The sequence below is a fragment of the Leucopleurus acutus genome, assembly GCF_964270905.1.
Source record: "Leucopleurus acutus genome assembly, chromosome: 18".
In the NCBI taxonomy this organism is placed as follows: domain Eukaryota; kingdom Metazoa; phylum Chordata; class Mammalia; order Artiodactyla; family Delphinidae; genus Leucopleurus; species Leucopleurus acutus.
The window spans coordinates 7,900,765-7,922,933 of NC_139160.1; the positions used below are offsets into that span (position 1 = coordinate 7,900,765).

At 41.9% G+C, this 22,169-nt stretch overlaps 1 protein-coding gene across 1 annotated transcript in view; it reads left to right on the forward strand.

Moving 5' to 3' along the window:
* B3GLCT (beta 3-glucosyltransferase) overlaps positions 1-22,169 on the forward strand; it is a 108,832-nt gene that overhangs the window by 58,815 nt on the left and 27,848 nt on the right. The window contains exons 7-10 of the mRNA XM_082859744.1: positions 1,246-1,382; positions 5,471-5,534; positions 11,010-11,129; positions 12,703-12,772. Coding sequence (XP_082715870.1) covers positions 1,246-1,382; positions 5,471-5,534; positions 11,010-11,129; positions 12,703-12,772 — 391 coding nt within the window. The remainder of the gene's footprint in view (positions 1-1,245; positions 1,383-5,470; positions 5,535-11,009; positions 11,130-12,702; positions 12,773-22,169) is intronic.

A 22,169-nucleotide genomic window follows, 5' to 3' on the forward strand; every position in this document is an offset into this window, starting at 1 on the left:
CCAGAACTGCTGCTGAAGTCTCTGCTCAGGTTTTAGCCACTTCACTGCTGTTTCCCACTTGGTTCTTGTGTTTTCCCTTGGTTTTTGTGCAGCCTAGGAGTTGAGGGAAGCTTGCAGGCAGAATTTGGGGCTCACTCCTCTGGGATCCCCTTGAATCTCTACCATGTCGGCAGCTTGCAGCTCCAGCCTCTGTCTCTGCAGTGCAGCCAGATGGCACGAGTCCCCAGCTGCTGCCCTTGGTGGTGTGCTGTCCTCTGCTCAGGTAATCAGCAGATTCCTTGAGGGTGAAAGGAGGTGACTATGGGGCTCCCACGGGTGGGCTCCCCTTCTCTCTCACATCCTATTTGCCTTCGTTGTGTTTTGATGCCCTCAGTCATTTGCTCTAAGAATTCCTCCAGCTTTTATACTTGTTCTTGGTGGGAGAGTCGGTCTGATCCAGGCTGTTGTGTTGTGACATCTGAACCCTGGTCTATCTCCTGCTTCTCTTTCATACCATGTTTCCCATACCCAGTATATTCCAGCCACACTGCACTCATTTTTTGTCAGAATATATCAAGCTTTTTCCCACCTCAGGGACTTTGTATTAACTGCCTCACCTCTTCTTCCCCAGATGTGTGCTTCGCTGGTTCCTTGATGTTATTTAATCTCCGTTCAACTGTTACTTCCTAAGAGGTTTCTCTCTCTTTCCAGGGTCACCCGTCACTCTTTTATTTTCATCATAGCACTATCTGAACTTACTTTATTTACTTGCTTTCTTTCTGTCTCCCCACTATTGTGTAAGCTCTGTTCCCACCTGGTGTGGGATAAATGTTAACTGATAACAAATGTTAATTGAATGACTGAATAAATGAATAAAATAGGCACTGATTCTGGAAGGAATTTTTCCAAATTCTTCTTTGCAAACCTCAGTGGGACATAAAGGAACACTGTTTTCTTCACATTAATAGTATTTTGATAAGGAATATTCTATAAAATACCACTTTTATGTGTTTATAGTATAATGACGACTAGCATTTTGTTCATCTTGATGATCTGATCTTAAATTACTTTCTTTATAGACCAAGATTATGCTATATTCATTATCACATGAGTAATAATTATATTTTTGTTAAAATTCTTTAGAAATATATAATCTGTGCTTATTCTCTATCACCCAGGATATTTAACTAAAACTAATGATACCAATTTGGTTTTGGTCATGCATGAAATGGCTTTTTAAAAAAATTCTATATCTTTATTTAACAGGAATGGTTTTTAGGAAAAGCATTACATGACGAAGAATCTACGATAATTCATCATTATGCCTTTTCCGAAAATCCTACAGTTTTTAAATACCCAGACTTCGCTGCTGGCTGGGCCCTTAGTATCCCACTGGTAAACAAGTAAGAATTTATGAGACTTGCTTTTCGTTGCGTCTTGTGTATGAATCAACTTTTATTTCGCCGAGTCTTGCAGCTGATGGAGCTGAGTGAACTTTTCAGCAGAGGCAGCGGGTGGTGGTGCAGGGAGACCCGCGGCAGGAGCCGGACACAGGCTCCATCACTTGCTCATCCCCTCAGACACGCTCAGCCGCTCTGCCCTTCCTCTTACTCACCTGCAAAATGAGGCGAATGATCAACTGTGAGGCTGAGGGAGGGCCCACGAGTGCTCAGGACTCTGTACCCGGAGGTGTGACCACTGTTGTGAGCTCTAGGCGTGACTCTGGTTGTCAGTAAGGAAATGAATCAGCAGCAGGCCTTGGGTTGGGTGATGACTGGTTATGTGCGTGGATGTGTAGACGCGTTTAAACGTGGGCTGGGCAGGAGGCATACCTATCTCTCGGTGTGAGAATCACAGTCATGCAGTTTTTGATGTGAAAGGGGAAGATAAGTTGTAATTCAGGAGAAGCATGGCTGTTGACAGTCCTCTTAACCTAAATAGTTCAGATTAATTGTGAGTTTTTGTTCTTTAGGGAATGGAAAGTTGATAGTGCAGTTGTGGTTTTCATATCTGCAAAGATGGAAATGTTTCTCTTATTTCTTACAGTAAGTGTCCTGTTTCTAGGGTTTGGCGTCCTGAAAAGCTTTTTAGCCCATTGTAGTAATATAAGGTAGTAGATACTTTGTCATTTGTGGTTGCTGAAACTTCTGGACTGCTCCCTTGACGTTTGAAAGTTCCTTACAATGTAACACGCTCCTTCCCAGTGTAGATGCAAGCAGCAGCAAAGTATGCCGAGTGGATGAAGGGAACATTGTTGCTGGAACTGGAAGTGGAGGTGGGTGGTGGTTTGGTGCAGGAGCCCAGCAATGTTACTGAGGGGAGGCTGGATCTCTCTGTCTCTCCGGCTTAGTGCACAGCATCATTTCACCCTAAATCTGGTAAGCTTTGTGCTTTCAAGGCAGTAAGGGCTACGAACTTCTTATTTATGTACAGCAGGAGACAGCCTCTAACCATGGAATGAAAGTACTTATCCCCAGTCTCTAGGTGGATCCTGTCCAATTAAAGTCAGTTGGGACAACTTCAGACCTCTACCATCCTCTGCACCGTTAACAGCTGCCAGAACTTCAGTGCATCGGTTGGGATCAAACTGACTCTGACCCTGGAGCCCCTTTTTTGGCCTGAATAATTGATCAAAATCAGAATTCTCTTAGAGGAAGGAAGGAGAGGCTCTGTATCATGTGGGTAACCAACAGTGCCCGCTACGGGAACGTCGATTCACTGTGTCTCCTTTCCTTGACTTATGGCTCACTTGGTAGGTAGGGCAATGATTTATAGTTACTCAAGTCACCAGAAAAACTGGTTACTTAAAGACACTTCATGACACTCACTTTCTTAGACTTTCTCACCGAAAATATTTTTGGGGCTAGCAATCCCGCATCAGTGAGTGTTGAATTAACACTGCCCAACATTTCCCAGTGCTCTAGCTACGTGATCTCCTCACGACAGCATCAGTAAAAAAAAAAAAAAAAAAAAAAATGCTTGCATCTTTGGAGAAACGCTCATTGATTTTCAGTAAGATGGTTTCTTCAAATAGGTGTTACTACAGAACACTGTTACTGGTTTCCCCTGTTGTTTTTCTATCAGAAAACCTTATCTAGATGTCCTGCAATATCTTGCTCTGTTGACTGTCTCACACGTGGGACTAGAAGAGTCAGGAAGTTTTCCTGGTATGGAGTTGAAGGAGCCCTATATTTGTTGCAAGTTTCCGGTCTAGCTGGTTGTGTCATTAGAACTGTGTTATCGGGACATAACTTAGTGCCTTCTAAAAACAGGAAAGCTGAATGTCAAATTCTCTTTTGCCAGGAACTGAATATTTAATGAAGAAATATTTTCGCAAAGTAGTTGGGATTTCTGGCCTTGTTTTTTTTGGCATTGTTGGTTCCTGAAATTAGCGTTTGAAAAGCCCTTGGGTATAGCCCTTGCTTGGTGTATAGAAAAATGAAACCTAGTTCCCACCACTAGGACTGGCCTTTTAAGTCGGGTGAATGCCCCCCTGCACACTTTTAGAACTGGGACTTGTTTGCAAGGTGACTGGGTTAGGCCCCAGGTGTCCCATGAGGCTGACTCATCCATGCGACGACGTTCGTAATATTGAGGTAACCATCACTGGTTCTGGCAGATTCCACAGGCTGCTAAACGTAGCCACAGATGTCAGTGTACATACTAATTTGTTTCCAGTCAGTCAGTGTTCATCTTAAAGAGATTCTTTCCTCTTAAAGAGATTGTATCAGTGGCTGTCACATTTTTCTCTAGTTTCCCTCAGAGAAAAATGTACAAGAATTGAATGCAAAAGAAACTTAAAAAGTCAGGAAGCGTAGAGAGCACGTTTAGGGTAACAGTTCAGAGGTGTTGATTGTCTCTTAAGAACGGGTGTGGGCAGCGTGGCCACCTGACAGTGGATGTCACGTGCCATTGGGTGCTGATCGCAGTTCTGTGTTCCTCGTCCGTGGCGATGAGCCCAGGTGTGACTCTTCTTTTTGTGTGTGTGTGTTTGGTGTCTGAATGTGATTGGCTCAGATTTTGAAGGCACTTGGCATGAGTTCAAATCCCCAAGTTACCTTAAAAGAGTTAATTCATGAAAACTGGCTCCAGCCAAGCAGAGTTCGAGTTGGACAAGATTCCACACCAGGGCAGAGTTTTCTCTTAATATACGTCAGGAATGTTCTGAGAACGCAGTCTCTCTATGCAGTGTCCTCACCCACTCCTGCCCCTGAGCCGGTGGGCAGGTACTGAGCAGGAGTGTAGCAGAGGTTCCATGGGGCTTCTTTGCGAGCTGTGTACCATCGAGCCACGTTCCCGTCACCCGTGAGGCCGGTGCTTCCTGACTACACGTAAATTATAACCTGTGTCCTCCTTCATCTTTCCTCCGATTAGAGAGAAATTTTTAGAGAAATGTCTGTGGCTCAACCAGGCTAAAAACTCAGGGAGGACTTTTGAAACTGATTACTAGTTTTCCTTTTCAGATTACCATTATTTCTTTGTAGTTAAAATATTTGTTAGGAGGTTCGTCATTGAAACGAGGGTCCCGTCTGTAGCCCTGTAATAAACATAAAGCCTGTGGCAGTTCCGTGGTCTTGGTAAGCATGTCGTTCTGCCTCACTCAGCCTGAAACGGAGGAACGTATTGCGATTTGCCCTCATCCCTTCAGATCGCTCACCAAGTGCTCGTTTGGGCCCGGGTGGTGGGCGCTGTTTGGGGTGCAGAGCAGGAGGGGGGTGCAGGGGGCTCGCCGTGTGTGATGAATGGGGCTGTGCTTCCCACTCTGGGGGCAAAGGAAGTTTCCATTTATTCTCGTGGGCAGGTCTGGACACCCTTGAATTCGGTCTTGGAGAAAAGGCTGCCAGGTAGAGGTTGGGTGGGGGAGAACTGGGCCGCCGTGTGGCCAGGAGCGCGCTTCGGGGGAGGTTGGTGCACGCTGGGGAGCGGGGGGGCTCTAGAGCCGGGGCCCAGGGGTCTGGGCCTCTCTTCTGTGTTGAAAAGAGCCATTATGGCTTTTCTGAAGCAAGAAAATGACTTGAAACTGTTATTCTTTCCCGAAACCACATGCTCTCTCCCCCAGGAAACTCCACAAACTGTAATTCATAGGGTCATTAAAAGTAGGAGACTGAAAAGTAGCAACTTCTGTTTCTCTATCAGGCAGGCTTTTTTCTTTTCCTTTTCTTTCTCTGTCATTATTTAGTCAAGGATTATCAGGAGTCAGCACACTCTGTGGCTTTTTAAAAGACATGTATTGTATCGTATTGTGTTTTATGTTATTTTCCAGATGTTGAATAATGAACACTACGTTTGCAACAAGCCTTGCATTCGTGTCCTGGTCCACAAATAATTGTGTTTTCATAGTCCTTTGCCTCAAGGAAATTAAACTCTTATTTTTGTCTTAAAATTTATATTTTTATTTGTTTTCAAACATTAGAAAGTCTCAAGAAGTGTTCTTCTTGTTTGATGCTTTTTTGGTTTTTTTCAAAAAACTCAAATTGTCTCTATTTTCTAGGCTTACCAAGAGATTGAAGAGCGAGTCCCTGAAATCCGACTTTACAATAGATTTAAAATATGAGGTAGGTCATGATTTGTTTGGTTCAAAGTCTTCGTAATCAAGAATTCGTGTCTCTTGATACAAAAGGTGTCTTGTGTTCCCTGAAAGGTGCATCCCCTCTGCCATTCACATCCATATTTTCCCAACAAGGAAATTGCACATGCTACAGTCTGTGAGGGCTTTCTTCTTTAAGCCCATTTTGGTCACGTAGGTGGGGAAGGAACGGTGGAGAAAACAGTTGTGTCTGTGATCCTTCATCCTTTGTTTTTAAGCTAGGTGGATGGGTCCAGAGATGGATTTTTAAAAACATGCAAAAATGTCAGTAAAATACCTCTGGTCTTTTTTTGTGCTTTGGTTGCACATGTGTCTTCGACATGTCTCTTGTGCTGGACCCTGTGGAGCAGAATTGGGCCAGCTGGTCCCCCAGCACCCTGGCATTTAGTAGACATCTGTGACCAGTCATCCTGGAGGCAGGTGGCGGGCGTCCTGTCCTTAATCCATTAATCTCTCCTGATTCATCATCAAGAAGGTCTCTTCACGCGTACATCTGACTGCCTGAAACAGACTTGCCTTTCCCTCTGTAGGAATCTGTATTTTAGGACATTGGGGCCAATCGTGACTCAGTCCAGCAGTGCTGGTAGCCTGCCAGGAGCGAAAAGGGCACAAGATTTTAATTTGGGGAGTATTTCTAAATGATGAAATAGGTTATTTGAGGAGAAATATTCATGTTAAAAATCATTCTTTTCCACAGAAGGGAAAGAATGACCAGTTGAAAGCCAGGGTCTGTCTAGATTTTTTTTTCTTTTTTTTTTGCGGTACGCGGGCCTCTCACTGTTGTGGCCTCCCCCGTTGCGGAGCACAGGCTCCGGACGCGCAGGCTCAGCGGCCATGGCTCACGGGCCCAGCCGCTCCGCGGCATGTGGGATCCTCCCGCACCGGGGCACGAACCCGCGTCCCCTGCATCGGCAGGCGGACTCTCAACCACTGCGCCACCAGGGAAGCCCTGTCTAGATATTTTTAATGAAAAGTCAGCTCAGGTATAGATACCCAGGTTTGGGAGTCTATGAAACATTGAATAACATACAAAAAAACCCTCTAACATACATGAAAGGTATAAAGATCAGTCAGAATATCTATGCTTAAGAGATTGAACTTGATCAGTTGCTTGGAGGCTACCTGTAAGTATCTCCCCAGGAGGGTCCCCCTTCGTTCTAACGAGAGTCAACAACTTTCTTGAATTCTCTCCCTGGCCCCCTTTTCTTCATATTTGATCACATATGAATGTAACTCTGAATAATACATAGTTTTGCATCCTTCTGGCCTTTATATAAACAGAACTGTACCCTGAATAATGTTCTAATTTGAAAGTCATCCGTGTTGATACGTGTGGCTTTAATGAACTATCGTCACTTTGTATAACTGTCTCTCCCAGGACCACACCACAGTGTATTTGCCCAGTCTGCTGGTAGTGGGCCTCCGGGTTGCGACTGGGTTTTGCTGTTGCAGTCACCAGTTCTATGAATATTTTTGACATGTGTCATGATGATCCTCTACAAGAGTTTCTCTAGGGCAGAAGCTTTTAAACTGTTTTTTGACTGTGACCGACTTTAAAAAATACATTTTTCATTGTGACTCAGTATATTTGTGTGTTGTTATTGATTTCTAACTTAGTATGATGGGTCTATATAACAGTCATTTGAAATATTTTTAGGTTTGCTTAATGGCCTAGTTCATGTTCACTTTTCATAAATGGAGAAAAGGATGTATGTGCTCTGATTTGGGGGTGGTATAATATTCTCTTTATGTCTACTAAAGAACAAATAGATTAATCAGTTAATCTATTGTGCTTTTCACATATTTTATTTCCTCCCTCTCTCCCTTTTCCTGCTTTCATTTTGTCTGCTTGATCCGTCATTTACTAAGGGAGGAATGTGAAAATCTTCCATGATAGTGGTGACAGTGTCTCTTTGTGGAACTGCCAACTCTTGCTATTTATACTCTGAGGCTATGTTAATTAGATGCATACAAGTTTAGAATTGTTACCTCCTCTCCGTAAATGTATCTTTATCTCTAGTAATGCTCTTTGCCTTAGCATTTATTTTGTTGACAGGAACACTTCTATACTAGCTTTCTTTTGGTGTTTGCTTCATCATTGTTTTTCATTTTTTTCTTTCAATTCTTTTGTGTCCTCTTCTGATGCATCTCTCTTAAAGAGGACGTGTCTGTTTTTTTCTCCCAGTTTGACAATCTTTATCTTCAAACCATATAGCAAATTTACATTTACATTTTTCATGCTTACTAACACTTTATTTTATCCTTTGTCTCCCATTTTTTTCTTTTGAAAATTTCCTTGCTTTCTTTTAGATTTTTAAAATTTTTATTCCATTTTTTTCCCTCCTCTGTTATTTTTGAAGTTCATTCTCAATGTCTGTTCCTTAATGGTTGTTTTAAATACAGTAAGTCCCCTACATACGAACCTTCCAGTTGCGAACTCTCAAAGATGCAAACGTATTATAAACCTGTTACAGTGCAGTACTATATGGCCGATTGTGTTAGTTGGGCACCTAGGCTAACTTTGTTGGACTTACGAACAAATTGGACTTACAAACTCGCTCTTGGAACGGAACTTGTTCGTATGCAGGGGACTTACGGTACTTTAACATGTACGGTAAGTGGCTGATTAATCAATAGCCTAAAAATCTAAGGGCCTGAGCATAATAACTCTGATTATCCCTCTCCCAGGTTTTATGCTCTTTTGTCCAGTATTTTTGTTTTTTTTCAACCCCGCAACTCAGATATTGTCCTTCCTTACTTTATACAGTTAAATGATTTGTATTAGCTTAACCCTGTATTTGCCGTGTCTGTGCTCACTATTCTGTTTTGCTTCTTGGACCTGCCAACGGGGATCATTTTTATTCTTCCTGAAGTACATCCTTCAGAATTTCCTTTTTAGTGAGGTGGCAAATTCTCCGTGGTTTTTTTTTTTTTGGTTTTTTTTTTTCCCTTAAAAATTATCTCAGGGGCTTCCCTGGTGGCGCAGTGGTTGAGAATCTGCCTGCCAATGCAGGGGACACTGGTTCGAGCCCTGGTCTGGGAGGATCCCACATGCCGCGGAGCAACTGGGCCCGTGAGCCACAACTACAGAGCCTGCGCATCTGGAGCCTGTGCTCCGCAACAAGAGGGGCCGCGATAGTGAGAGGCCCGCGCATTGCGATGAAGAGTGGCCCCCGCCCGCCACAACTAGAGAAAGCCCTCGCACAGAAACGAAGATACAACACAGCCATAAATAAATAAATAAATATATAGGGACTATAACTAGTTAAAAAAACAATTATTTCAGTTTTGTTCTTGAGACATAGTTGCATTGTGTGTACAATTCTAGGTTGTGAGACATTTTCTCTCATCACAATACTGTTGTTCCCCTGTGCTCTGGCTTCTGTTACTGCTGTTGTGTTAGGAAATCAACCGCCACTCTTACATGGTTCCATGGTCAGTAATCTGCCGTTTCTCTGGCAGCTTTTAAGATTGTTCTTTGTCTTTGGTGTTCTGCAGTTTCACGATGGTATATATATGTCCAGGGGCAGACTCTTCTTTTTCTAATCCTGCTTAGAATTCATTGGGCCTTTCTATAATAGGATTGTTAAGCAATCCTATTTTTTTTTTTTTAAATTACATTTAAAAAAAATTCCCAGCCATTGTCTTTCCAGCTGTTTTCTCATCCCCTCTGTTGCCTCCTTCTGGAACTTTAGATACATGCTAGAGGTTTGAACTTCTCTTCTACACTCCCCATCTCTGTTTCTTGCTGGGCTACATTTCAGATAACTTGGAGGACTTCATCTTTTAGTTCCCTAGTTTTTATTCAGCTGTGTCTAATATGCTGTTTATCCCCACCATTAAAATGTTCATTTTAAGCGTTGTATTTTTCTTCTTCTTCTTTTTTTTTTTTTTTTTTTTTTTGCGGTACGCGGGCCTCTCACTGTTGTGGCCTCTCCTGTTGCGGAGCACAGGCTCCAGACGCGCAGGCTCAGCGGCCATGGCTTACGGGCCCAGCCGCTCCGCGGCATGTGGGATCTTTTCGGACCGGGGCACGAACCCGCGTCCCCCGCTTCGGCAGGCGGCCTCTCAACCACTGCGCCGCCAGGGAAGCCCTAAGCATTGTATTTTTCACATCTACAAGTTCTAGACGTTTCTTTTTCAAATTTGCTCTCTTGTACAATCTTTCAGAAATTTTGCTCATGTTCTAAAGTTTTTCTTTTCTTTATAAAAATATATGAAACAGTCATTTTCTCTTCTGTGCTTGATCATTCCAGTCCCCAAAGTCTTCTGGGCCTGAGCGAGCTGTGTCTGCTGGCTCTTGCCCATCATCTCGTCTCTTTGTACTACTTTTTGTGACTTTTCTGAGTACTTTAGCTCCTTGGGAACTGTGGCCGTCCCCTGTCCTATATTAAGGTTGTGGGCTCCTCAGTAAGGATTTGCATTAGTTTTTACCAGCTGCTAGAGGCTCAGGCTGACTTAGGGCCACTTTAAATTACTCCGAGGTGCTTCTGGAACACGTAGGTGACAAATGAGGGAGGCCTGCCTTTGGTTACCTAATCTCAGGATATCTGGAGATGATTTTTCCCTCCATCTAGTGCCAGTTTTGGGGCTTTGCTGTTAGACACGCCCCACCTTGGGCAGGTCATGGGCTTTATTCTCTTAACATGCATCAGAACCTTGGCATCCTCAGAGCCCAGCTGATACCTACTGGGGAAAACTACCCTCAGTGGCCTTTTTCCTCAGGTTCTCACTTTCCATTTTTGTCCTCATAAGCTCCATATTTTTGTGCCAAGTTAGCAATACATTTAAAATGCTTTGAAAAATATTTTATCTCGATATTTTTAGATAGTTTCAGCCAGTCGGTTTTTCAGGGTATGTAATTACCATCCTGCAGGAAACCAGAGTCATGATATTTCCTTTTATCTTTCTCTGTGATGTTTCAGAATCCCTGAAATAGCTTCCCTAAAGTTGCTTATGACAATGTGGAATTTTTTGGAGGTCAGAATACTGATTCTTAATTAATTGTTTACGGTTAATAAAAGATTAGATTGCTCCACATGGAATTACTCCTTTTGTAAGTAAAACCCCAAAGGGCTTCCCTGGTGGCGCAGTGGTTGAGAGTTCGCCTGCCGAAGCGGGGGACGCGGGTTCGTGCCCCGGTCTGGGAGGATCCCACATGCCGCGGAGCGGCTGGGCCCGTGGGCCATGGCCGCTGGGACTGCGCGTCTGGAGCCTGTGCTCCGCACGGGAGGGGCCACAACAGTGAGAGGCCCGCGTACCGCAAAAAAAAAAAAAAAAAAAAAAGAAAACCCAAAAAACCGTTGAATGCTGACATACTGATGTGGTTCAATTTAACATTCTCTAGAGAAATTAAGGTCTGCTTGCCTTGAGATGTTTCATACCTTTGTGGACTGTGGTGCTGGTTAAGAGCTTTCATTCATGCCAGTTTCCTGTGTGACAGATCGCTCTCTACATCTGGGACCGAGGTGATGGACCACCCCTCACTCCTGTGCCTGAGTTCTGTACAGACGGGGTGGACTCTTCCTGTGCCACCACATTTCATTCTTTTCTACCACTTTGCGTAAGTAATAAAAGGACAGCTTCCTGGTGTGTCAAAGGAAAACATACATGCTGTGCACAATGTTGTCCTAGCACTTTCCATCCTAAAAAACCCCAACATCTGCCATGTGCCACGTGAGAACTATATATCATGTTTCTGGGGATACTGGCCCTATAAGGTGAGCACTGTCATTACCCTGTTTTGCACAAGAGAAGAGAGCAGAGTGGCACTGAGAGCTGCGGAGGTGTAGCCTGGAGTCGTTTCTTTTGTTGAAGATGTAGCATGTAGCTGTTGGAATTCCTATTCTGTTTCCCAGCAAGGCAATCTCAGACATTGCCCGTTATTCCTAAGCCTTCTCCTCGAGCCCACCCCCTTTACTTTCTCAGCCAGTGACCTCACTTTGATCTCACCTGAGACTGTGCAGAACTTTTAGACTGAACCTACTTGTTAGGGTAGACCCTTGGACCAGTCCCCAGGATGGGCCTGAAGACCCCGGGACTCAGCTGGGTGGTTAACAGTCCTTCCTCACAATGAAAAATACATTCACTACCTCAGATGTTGTCTGTTATTTTCAAGTCATTGATACAGAAGTCTGTGCGTTGCATTTTCAAAGAGGAACACACGCACACACAGACACACACACTGCAACAGTGGGAGAGAGTCTGTCCCGTTGGCACCGTCCCTGAGGCGGAGATGTCTTTGTAGACATTATGCTTGCTTGTTCTTCAGTGCCCTCCTGGACAATCTGGAGGGGTTGACCTCCTAGTGCCTTGAGTGACGTGACAAAACTGCAGTTACGTGTCGCTATAAACCAGCCCCAAATGATGCAGAATTAGGATTGAGTATCACTGCAGGGCTAAGACAGCGATAAAGGGGCCAGAACACGCCGCCCAACCCAGCTCCCTCCGTGAAGTGCCCACGGCCTGGGTGTGGATTGTCCGCAAGCCCCTCCGTGAGCCCCTTCCTCTGAGTGATCGGCCTGGGCTGGAACCAGGGCAGGGCTCCAGGCTCCTCCAAAGTGTTGGAAGTTATCCTGCCTTTGGCAGAGGACAGAACATCGCTGTTGCCTAGATTTGGGTAGACGATAAAGGGCCATAAAAATACTTTAACATCAAAGTAAGGCTGGGCCCCCAGAAGGGAGTCATCTCTTATGTTACACTAAAACATCCCCCTACTTCTCTCTCCCTTTGACAAAAATCTTCACCAGCTGGAAAAAGGAAAGGGAAGGTAGCCAACGTTTACTGGGTACCTGTGATGCGCTTAATCAATAGTAGTAATAAAAGCAGCCGTACGGGTGGTTGGTTATCATCCTAATTTCCTAAATGAGCAGATGGAAGTTTAGAGAGCTGAGGACACTCGTCCAGGTGACACAGTGGAAATGCTGACCCGGGATCCTGGGGCCAGTCTGGCTGAGCAAAGGCTTTGTGGTCAGCGGAGCTACAGTTCCTTTTTTCCCCTAAAACTTAATCCTGGAGACAAGTGTGACGTCCCTGACATTGGTGAATTTGAACTTGAGAGCATGTGAGAGCTAATGTGGATGTGCAGTTAAGACACATTGACTCATGTATGCATATATATTTTTTTCTTTTTTTAGGGAAATCCAGTGAAGAAGAAGGATATTTTTGTTGCAGTAAAGACATGCAAGAAATTTCATGATGACAGAAGTATGTTTTGGGTTATTCATTTTTATTGACCTTTAAAAATGCAAACTGCCTTTAAAACAACAGTACAAACCAGATATAAACTCAACCTAAATAAAAGGGACAATGACAAATATGTCATTGAAGTAAAAGCAGTTATTTAATCAGTATTCTTCATCATACCACTTCAATCACCAAGATCAATTAGAAAAGACAATTTTGTATTGCAACATGAGTGGTCATAGCCCTTCTAAGGACTGATTAGAGCAGTATTTTAAATTGGAAATGGAAAAGCTCAGCTGTGGCAATCTAGGAGACAGTTAGTGAATAACAGTCCATTTTGCAAAACAAGGTCCTGTTATGTCCAAGTGCAGTCTCTGAGCTGTATGAGTATGAGAGGGGATTTCAGGGTAACAGAATGCCAAAAAGAATGTTTTTCTAACACTGTTCCTTCTTTTTATATTTATTTCAAATGCACACATCAGAACTTTTAAGTAAGGATATGTATTTGCTCACATGTAGATACATAGAGAAAAGGAAAAATGTGCCTTACAAGCAATGGTTCCTTCTTAAGGAAATCCTGCATGTATTGATAGATGAATGTTGTTTTTATTCAAATTGTTGGTTTCATTTCAGAATTCTACTAAGTTGTTATGATACTGTTTTTTAAAAAGCCTACCTTAAATATAAATACATAATTTATCTCTTTTTTCACCTTATTTCAAGCAGCACTTTTCTGAAATTGAAGGTTAGACAGTCTTGCATTTTCTAATTTTAGCACATATTTTAATTTTTTCCATGAACAGACTCAATTTCACCAAGAGTGTGATATTTATAGAGGAGAGATTTCTAAACCAGCTGTCTTTTTTTGTGGGATTAGAGCTATGTGGGGAGTTCATTTATATAATTTATGTGATAATATATTTACAAATTATATTTTAAAGGGGATCATATTTTCCAAATAAAAGAAAATTATAATTTGGGATTAAAGTGTTTAAGACACTGACATAAATTCAAATCTTGTTACAGTCAACACTATCTTTAAAGTACATTTACAATAAACCTTCATGGTTACCTAAAACAGTCATGATAAATTCTAAGTTCTATTAAATCAGCCTAAATAAACATATACATTCATTATATGAGTCCTAAAATACTATCAAAAATCAATATAGCACTTAAAAATTTCATTTATCATAAATTTAACCTAGATTTAATATTCTTTTGTCTTTTTCATAATCTGTAAGGGCTCTGAGGGATGTTTTTTTTTTAAGTTTCTTTTATTTATATATATTTTTTGGCTGCTTTTTGGTCTTTGTTGCTGCTTTTTGGGCTTTCTCTAGTTGCTGCGAGGGGGGGCTACCCTTTGTTGCGGTGTGTGGGCTACTCATTGCAGTGGCTTCTCTTGTGGAGCACGGGCTCTAGTCATGCGGACTTAAGTAGTTGCAGCATGCGGGCTCAGCAGTTGCAGCACAGGAGCCCTAGAGCATGCAGGCTCCAGCAGTTGTGGCACGTGGGCTCGGTAGTTGCAGCATGCAGGCTGATTAGTTGTGGCTCGTGGGCTCTAGAGCACAGGCTCAGTAATTGTGGTGCGTGGGCTTAGTTGCTCCACATTGTGTGGGATCTTCCTGGACCAGGGGTTGAACCCATGCCCCCTGCATTGGCAGTGTAGGATGGTTTTTGACAAATACTTTTCATTAAAAAAGTGTGAAGGCACTGCAGAAATACAAAGGATCATGAGCGATTACTACAAGCAACTATATGCCAAAAATGGACAACCTGGAAGAAATGGACAAATTCTGAGAAAATCACAACCTTCCGAGACTGAACCAGGAAGAAAAGGAAGATAAAAACAGACCAATCATGAGCACTGAAATTGAAACTGTGACTAAAAATCTTCCAACAAACAAAAGCCCAGGACCAGATGGCTTCACAGGCGAATTCTATCAAACATTTAGAGAAGAGCTAACACCTATCCTTCTCAAACTCTTCCAAAATATAGCAGAGGGAGGAACACTCCCAAACTCATTCTATGAGGCCACCATCAGCAATACCAAAACCAGACAAAGATGTCACAAAAAAAGAAAACTACAGGCCAGTAGCACTAATGAACATAGATACAAAAATCCTCAACAAAATACTAGCAAACAGAATCCCAACAGCACATTAAAAGGATCACACACCACGATCAAGTGGGGTTTATCCCAGGAATGCAAGGATTCTTCAATATATGCAAATCAGTCAATGTGATAAACCATATTAACAAATTGAAGGAGAAAAACCATATGATCATCTCAGTAGATTCAGAGAAAGCTTTTGACAAAATTCAACACTCATTTATAATAAAAAGCTTCCAGAAAGTAGGCATAGAGGGAACTTACCTCAACATAATAAAGGCCATTTATGACAAGCCCACAGCCAACATTGTTCTCAATGGTGAAAAACTGAAACCATTTCCACTAAGATTAGGAACAAGACAGGTTGCCCCTCTCACCACTATTATTCAACATAGTTTTAGAAGTTAAAGGAATCCAAATCAGAAAAGAAGAAGTAAAACTGTCACTGTTTGCAGATGACATGATATTATACGTAGAGAATCCTAAAGATGCTACCAGAAAACTACTAGAGCTAATCAATGAATTTGGTAAAGCAGCAGGATACAAAATGCACAGAAATCTCTGGCATTCCTATACACTAATGATGAAAAATCTGAAAGTGAAATCAGGAAAACACTCCTATTACCACTGCAACAAAAAGAATAAAATTCCTAGGAATAAACCTACCTAAGGAGACAAAAGACCTGTATGCAGAAAACTGTAAGACACTGATGAAAGAAATTAAAGACGCTACAAACAGATGGAGAGATATACCATGTTCTTGGATTGGAAGAATCAACATTGTGAAAATGACTCTACTACCCAAAGCAATCTACAGATTCAATGCAATCCCTGTCAAACTACCACTGGCATTTTTCACAGAACTAGAACAAAAAATTTCACAAATTTTATGGAAACACAAAAGACCCCACATAGCCAAAGCAATCTTGAGAAAGAAAAACGGAGCTGGAGGAATCAGGTTCCCAGACTTCAGACTGTACTGCAAAGCTACAGTAATCAAGACAGTATGGTACTGGCACAAAAACAGAAATATAGGTCAATGGAACAGGATAGAAAGCCCAGAGATAACCCCACGCACATATGGTCACCGTATCTTTGATAAAGGAGGCAAGCATATACAATGGAGGAAAAACAGCCTCTTCAGTAAGTGGTGTTGGGATAACTGGACAGCTACATGTCAAAGAATGAAATTGGAACACTCCCTAACACCATACACAAAAATAAACTCAAAATGGATTAAAGACCTAATTTTAAGGCCAGACACTTTAAAACTCTTAGAGAAAAACATAGGCAGAACACTCTATGACATCAATCACTTCAAGATCCTCTTTGACCCACCTCCTAGAGAAATGGGAATAAAAACAAAAATAAACAAATGGAACCTAATGAAACTTAAAAGCTTTTGCACAGCAAAGGAAACCATAAACAAGACCAAAAGACAACCCTCAGAATGGGAGAATGTATTTGCAAATGAAGCAGCTGACAAAGGAGTAATCTCCACAAGCAGCTCATGCAGCTCAATATCAAAAAAACAAACAACCCAATTCAAGAATGGGCAGAAGCTCTAAACAGACATTTCTCCAGAGAAGATATACAGATTGCCAACAAACACATGAAAGGATGCTCAACATCACTAATCATTAGAGAAATGCAAATCAAAGCTACAATGAGGTATCTCCTCAAACCAGTCAGAATGGGCATCATTAAAAAATCTACAAACAATAAATGCTGGAGCGGGTGTGGAGAAAAGGGAACCCTCTTGCACTGTTGGTGGGAAGGTAGATTGATACCACTATGAAGAACAGTATGAAAGTTCCTTAAAAAACTAAAAATAGAACTACCATACAAACCAGCAATCCCACTACCTGGCATATTCCCAGAGAAAACCATAATTTAAAAAGAGTCATGTACCACAATATTCATTGCAGCTCTATTTACAATAGTCAGGACATGGAAGCAATCTAAGTGTCCATCAACAGGTGAATGGATAAAGAAGATGTGGCACATATATACAATGGAATATTACTCAGCCATAAAAAGAAACGAAATTGAGTTATTTGTAGTGAGGTGGATGGACCTATAGACTGTCATACAGAGTGAAGTAAGTCAGAAAGAGAAAAACAAATACCATATGCTAACACATATATATGGAATCTTAAAAAAAAAAACAAAAAACTTCTGAAGAACCTAGGGGCAGGACAGGAATAAAGACTCAGATGTAGAGAATGGACTTGACATGGGGAGGGGGAAGGTAAGCTGGGACGAAGTGAGAGAGTGGCACGGACGTATATACACTACCAAACGTAAAATAGATAGCTAGTGGGAAGCAGCCGCATAGCACAGGGAGATCAGCTCGGTGCTTTGTGTCCACCTAGAGGGGTGGGATAGGGAGGGTGGGAGGGAGGGAGACGCAAGAGGGAAGAGATATGGGAACACATGTATATGTATAACTGATTCACTTTGTTATCAAGCAGAAACTAACACACCACTGTAAAGCAATTATACTTCAATAAAGATGTTAAAATTAAAAAAAGTGTCAAGGGAAGTGAACTAGCTCCTTTTTTTTTTTTTTTTAAAACAGAAGTGCTCAGATTGATTTACTTAATCTTGAAGCTGCACTTGGAGTACAATATCAATGTTAGGAATGGGGGTGGTAGTATTTTCTCTTTAGAAACACATTTTTCAAGTTGACGGTAAAGCCCTAAAATTAGGGACCATCCCTGTTGTAGTTTTCATGTTCTACAGAAATGAAAAAAAAAAAGTTTGCTAATTTTAATGTCATTTATAATAATCTAGTTTATTGCTTGCTTAACTTTGCATAAGGTTGTGATAATCCTTTCAGGTATCTATCAGATGCTTTTATATTTGAATTTTGAGTCGAAGTTCTTTAAAAATGATAAAATCTTCGAAGCCTGTTAGGAGCATTAAAACCAAGCCTCCCAAAACCAGCTCTTAATTTGCATCTGGGATCACTGCAAACCGAGACCTAAGAGGTATTTTGCGGATGTCACAGCCGAGTTGCTGTGACAAGCCATTTTTAAACTTGGACCTGTTTGTTTGAAAAGATAGTCTAGGCAGCAGGATTTTAGGGGCTCTGAGGTCCATTCTGCTTGATGGAAGTGAAACCTGCCCGGGCCAGTGGGCTCTGCTCCTCGTTTTGGAAATCTAGTCCAGTCACCAGCTGGCCCAGAGAATTATCCAGTAATCGTTTTAGTTTCAGTGAGAACGCCACAGTAGCTGCTTCTGACTGCTAATCTTACATTTTCTCGTGTGTTTTTCACATGTATTCTATCATCTGATTTCATGTGGACAGTCCTTGCGATCTGGTCATTATTTTTATTCGCTTGATATCATAGAGAAAGCTGCCTTTGGGTTGAGACACAAATAGCTTGGCATCTTGTCGACTGAGCAAGGGAGCTGGGGCTCAGGGTTTCTGGCTCCAAACCCCCAATTCTTTCTGCCACAGAGAGCTGTGCTGCACTCTCTGTGGATGTATTATAAATCTAATGCTTGATAAATAGTATTTGATAGCCGTGTTGATGCTCTGCTGTGCTCAGGGTCAGTTTTGACGCGGCCAGAAGCTGTGGCAGGAGGCTTTTTATTTTCAGTAGCAGGAGGGGTCGCCAGGAATTCAAACCCGCAGATGATTTCAAATATACGTTGAGCTGGGAATTCAGATTCCCATCTTGTCCTCGCATATTACTGCTTTATTCAAGCAGAATACACGGACTGGGGGGGTTTGTTTTCTTTTTTCTTTCTGTATGCACTCTGGTAGAAACACTTGAAGTTACAAAAACCAAATGACAGGGAAGGAAAAAATAAACACAGACAAGACTGTATTTATCTCTGAGGAGTTGAGAGCTGGCTACACAGTCTGACTTCTCCGGAGGCAGGCTCTCACTGTGTGTGCGCTGCCCTTGGTTCCGAGCGTAGATGGACCCTAGCCATGGCCCCTACTCCTGGCTCCTCCAGGGACGAGGGTGAGGGATGAAACATTCTGTTTAAGGCTGTAGTCAAGGCAAGGGGACATATACAGTGAACTCATTTTTTCATACTCTTTTGGAAAAATTGATAATAAAGCCAAGTTCCAAAATTAGAAAAAATGATTTTACATCTTGTAATTTTTTTTTTGCCCAACAGTGAAACAAGCGTTTCGATAACTGCTTGTGTCTTGATTCTGATTTAGATGAAATAAAGCAACTTAGGACACAGTTAGCAAAAATATACTCTATCTTTTGGCTTAAGAAAGAAATACATATTGACAGCATTGGAACAGCAGTGCTGGCTGACATGCAAGCAGTTGGTAGGGTTTTAAAGAAACTTTGAAGGTATTACATAAAGTGATGAACTGCCACAGCATGTGAAGTTATGTTTAAGCAAGGAAAAGATCTCTGGAGTTTAACGTTCCGCCTGATCACTTCCTCCTGGGTTATGTGTTTTTCCTTGTGTGACATGAGCTGTCAGTGAACGTTACGGATTTTCTCTGTGTCCTCCTGCCACGCGGTTCCCACGCGGGTCTCAGATACCACGTGGCAGCCACCGTTTCTGTTCGCGGTGGGTTGAGGTGTTTCTCCTCCTGCGGTCTCCCTCTCATTAAAGAGGTTAAATTACCATTTGCTCAGCCTTTAGTTCCTTTTCACAGCTTCCTGAGCTCCTAAAAAGAAACACTTTACTCCTTTCAGAATTAAAAAAATCCCTGTTTGCTATCTTCACCGTAGTGATCTTTCCTCTAGGTCTGAACACACTTACTCTGAAGAGTGTGTGGTAGCCGTGTTCCGTCTGGTAGGTACCATGGCGCAGTCTGCTCATTGAAAACATGAGGGTTTGAATGAAAATGCAGCCGGCTAGCAGGCCACACCCCGTGTTAGATGAAGTGAGTGCATGAATCATTAAGCAGAGTTTGGTTCTCCCCTGGCTGCTGCGCAGATGAAGACGGGCCAGACTGCCCCGAACTGCTGTGTTAGGTCAGCCAGGAGGAGGGGCTCTTCCGTCTTCCAAATGCCTCATCTCTAAACCCGGGAATCAGAGCACACGCTTGGTGCTGTCGCTAAGTCTCTCCCTGAGAAGAGAAGAGAAACCAGGGCTTTACTTTGTGGTCATACTGAGACAAAAGGTGCGGTTGTTAATTGAAAACAGTAGACTCCTTAAATCACAACGATCATGCACAGTTGACCGGGTGGCAGATTTTGTACAGGACTCAAGCGTCAGTTCATTTTCACTTGTAGTCAGTTTCGCACGTCAGTTCACTGGGAGTAAAAGTGTGTTCCGTGCCTCTTAGGGAGATGCATCTCCTGCTTCCAGGCTTTAAAGCCATGTGGAAGACGTATGCCATCTGGGCAGAGGGTTTTTTTAAATAGTACAGTTTTTACTTTGCCCCAATTTTAAATTATCTTGTGGCAAACATTCTGGAAAGAGGCATTCACTATTGTTTTATTATGTGGGAGAAAGTATGCTTCTCTGTATTGAAAATGAGATAGTAGATCACATAACTATATTGAAGTATTTTCTCCAAGTTTAATATCTTTCGGAATCTAGTGCCTCAATACAATATGAAATATATGTAATAGAATGAATTCAATTTAGGATTCAAACAGTCACAATAAAATAGACCAATATTGTTAAAGTTTTCAGTAGTTTTGAATCAACTCTGGTTGCAAATAGTCTTCACCTGCTGTTGTAGGAGACAGCCTTTCTTTACAAATGCACAGGTGTTACAGTGATAAGGGGACAGATGATACACTGCTGGATGCTTTTGGTGTTAGAGTCTCAGAACACGTTACTGTGTTAAAATGGTTTGTCTATTTTCAAATGATTGGTAATGGTGGTACCAGTCGTGTACCAAAGGATGAATTGTTGATAAGAATAAAACCTTCCTTTAAACTAGTTCCAAAAAGAGCCCTTGACCTTTTGTTGGAATTCTGACAAAACCCAGTCCTCAGTCTGCTATTTATTGAGCACCTACTATGTCCCCGGCCCTGTGCGGGGTGTTGGGCACTGAGTCTAACAGTAATTCTTATCTTTAGTGACATTTCTGTTTCATTTGTTTCAAACGAAAACTGGAAGCAAGTAGTTAGGTGTAGTGAAGAGCTAACTCACACTTGATTTTGATTTTAACTTCATTCAAATTAGAGAATTGAGAAGAAATGCCTGTCCTGTTTATTAAAGCTCTTAGAGCAAACAGAATCTGAAGGCTAAAGGCTGAGGAAAGTGCAAGCAGAATTTGCAGGACCCCGGTGCTGGGACCCAGGGAAATTCTTGGCCTTTCCTCACAGCTTCTTCCCGTTATGCAGTGGAGGACATTTTACCCAAGAGTGCGACCACTAGTGGCTGCAGGCTGCGGGGAGCCTTGTCTGGGTAAGTCCTGCTTATTATATGCAAAGCAAACTGCCACTGCAGGGCCAAGGTTGGTTTTTGTTGTGCTGGAATTTGGACAGAGTAAGGATTTCTTTTCTTTTTTTTCCCCCTCAGCGATCTTATCTATTATTTACTGCATCTTTGTCCATTCTGGTATGGAGAAATCTTAAATCTGGCTTTTTATGATTGCAGAAGAATTGCATTTTAATGTATAAAAATAATATTTAGTGGCTTAAAATACGCAATTTGGTGATGACTAGCAAATGTCCAGAACTCATCGGTCTTTTTCTTTTTTAAAAGCTGGTCAATAATGGCACTATAAAATGGTGCACTTTTGTATTTTCTGTGTAAGGGCTGTCTGAGTTTCTCTCCCAGTTTGCTGACTAACATAGCTAGACACTTAAATTTGGCATTGCATGGGTAGTTTTTGCATATCATTTATTTTTATTTAGATTGGGAAAAAGGGAAAGATAAGTGATCTGATAAAGTCTCAAAATATTAACTGAAGATGTGGTTCATCAGAGTTGAGATTCTTAAATCAACAGAATGTAAAATCTAGATATGATGATCTTTTCTATTAAAATAACAGCAGAAACCCCTTCTTAAAATTTAGAGATGCAGATAGTAACTTAAAAAAAGTACAGAAGAAAATAATTACTGGGATAGTTGGTCAAGTGAATTAATATCAAACAGTGATCAAGCAGATTTCTGTGTCAGGTGCGGAGACACAGCTACCTTTGAGCATCTCGCCCTAAAATGCAGAAAACCAGGAGAGTTTTCTGCTGTTCGTGTTCACTGTATTAAAATAATTTATCTGTTCATGATAGAGTTTTAGAATCTGCAACGGTTCTCAATCTTATTTTTCCACATTTTCCGAAAGTGCAGCTCAGTAACGTCAGCCATCATGTGCAGTGATTCTCAGGGGTAGGGTCATGCCCTTTATAGGGTTG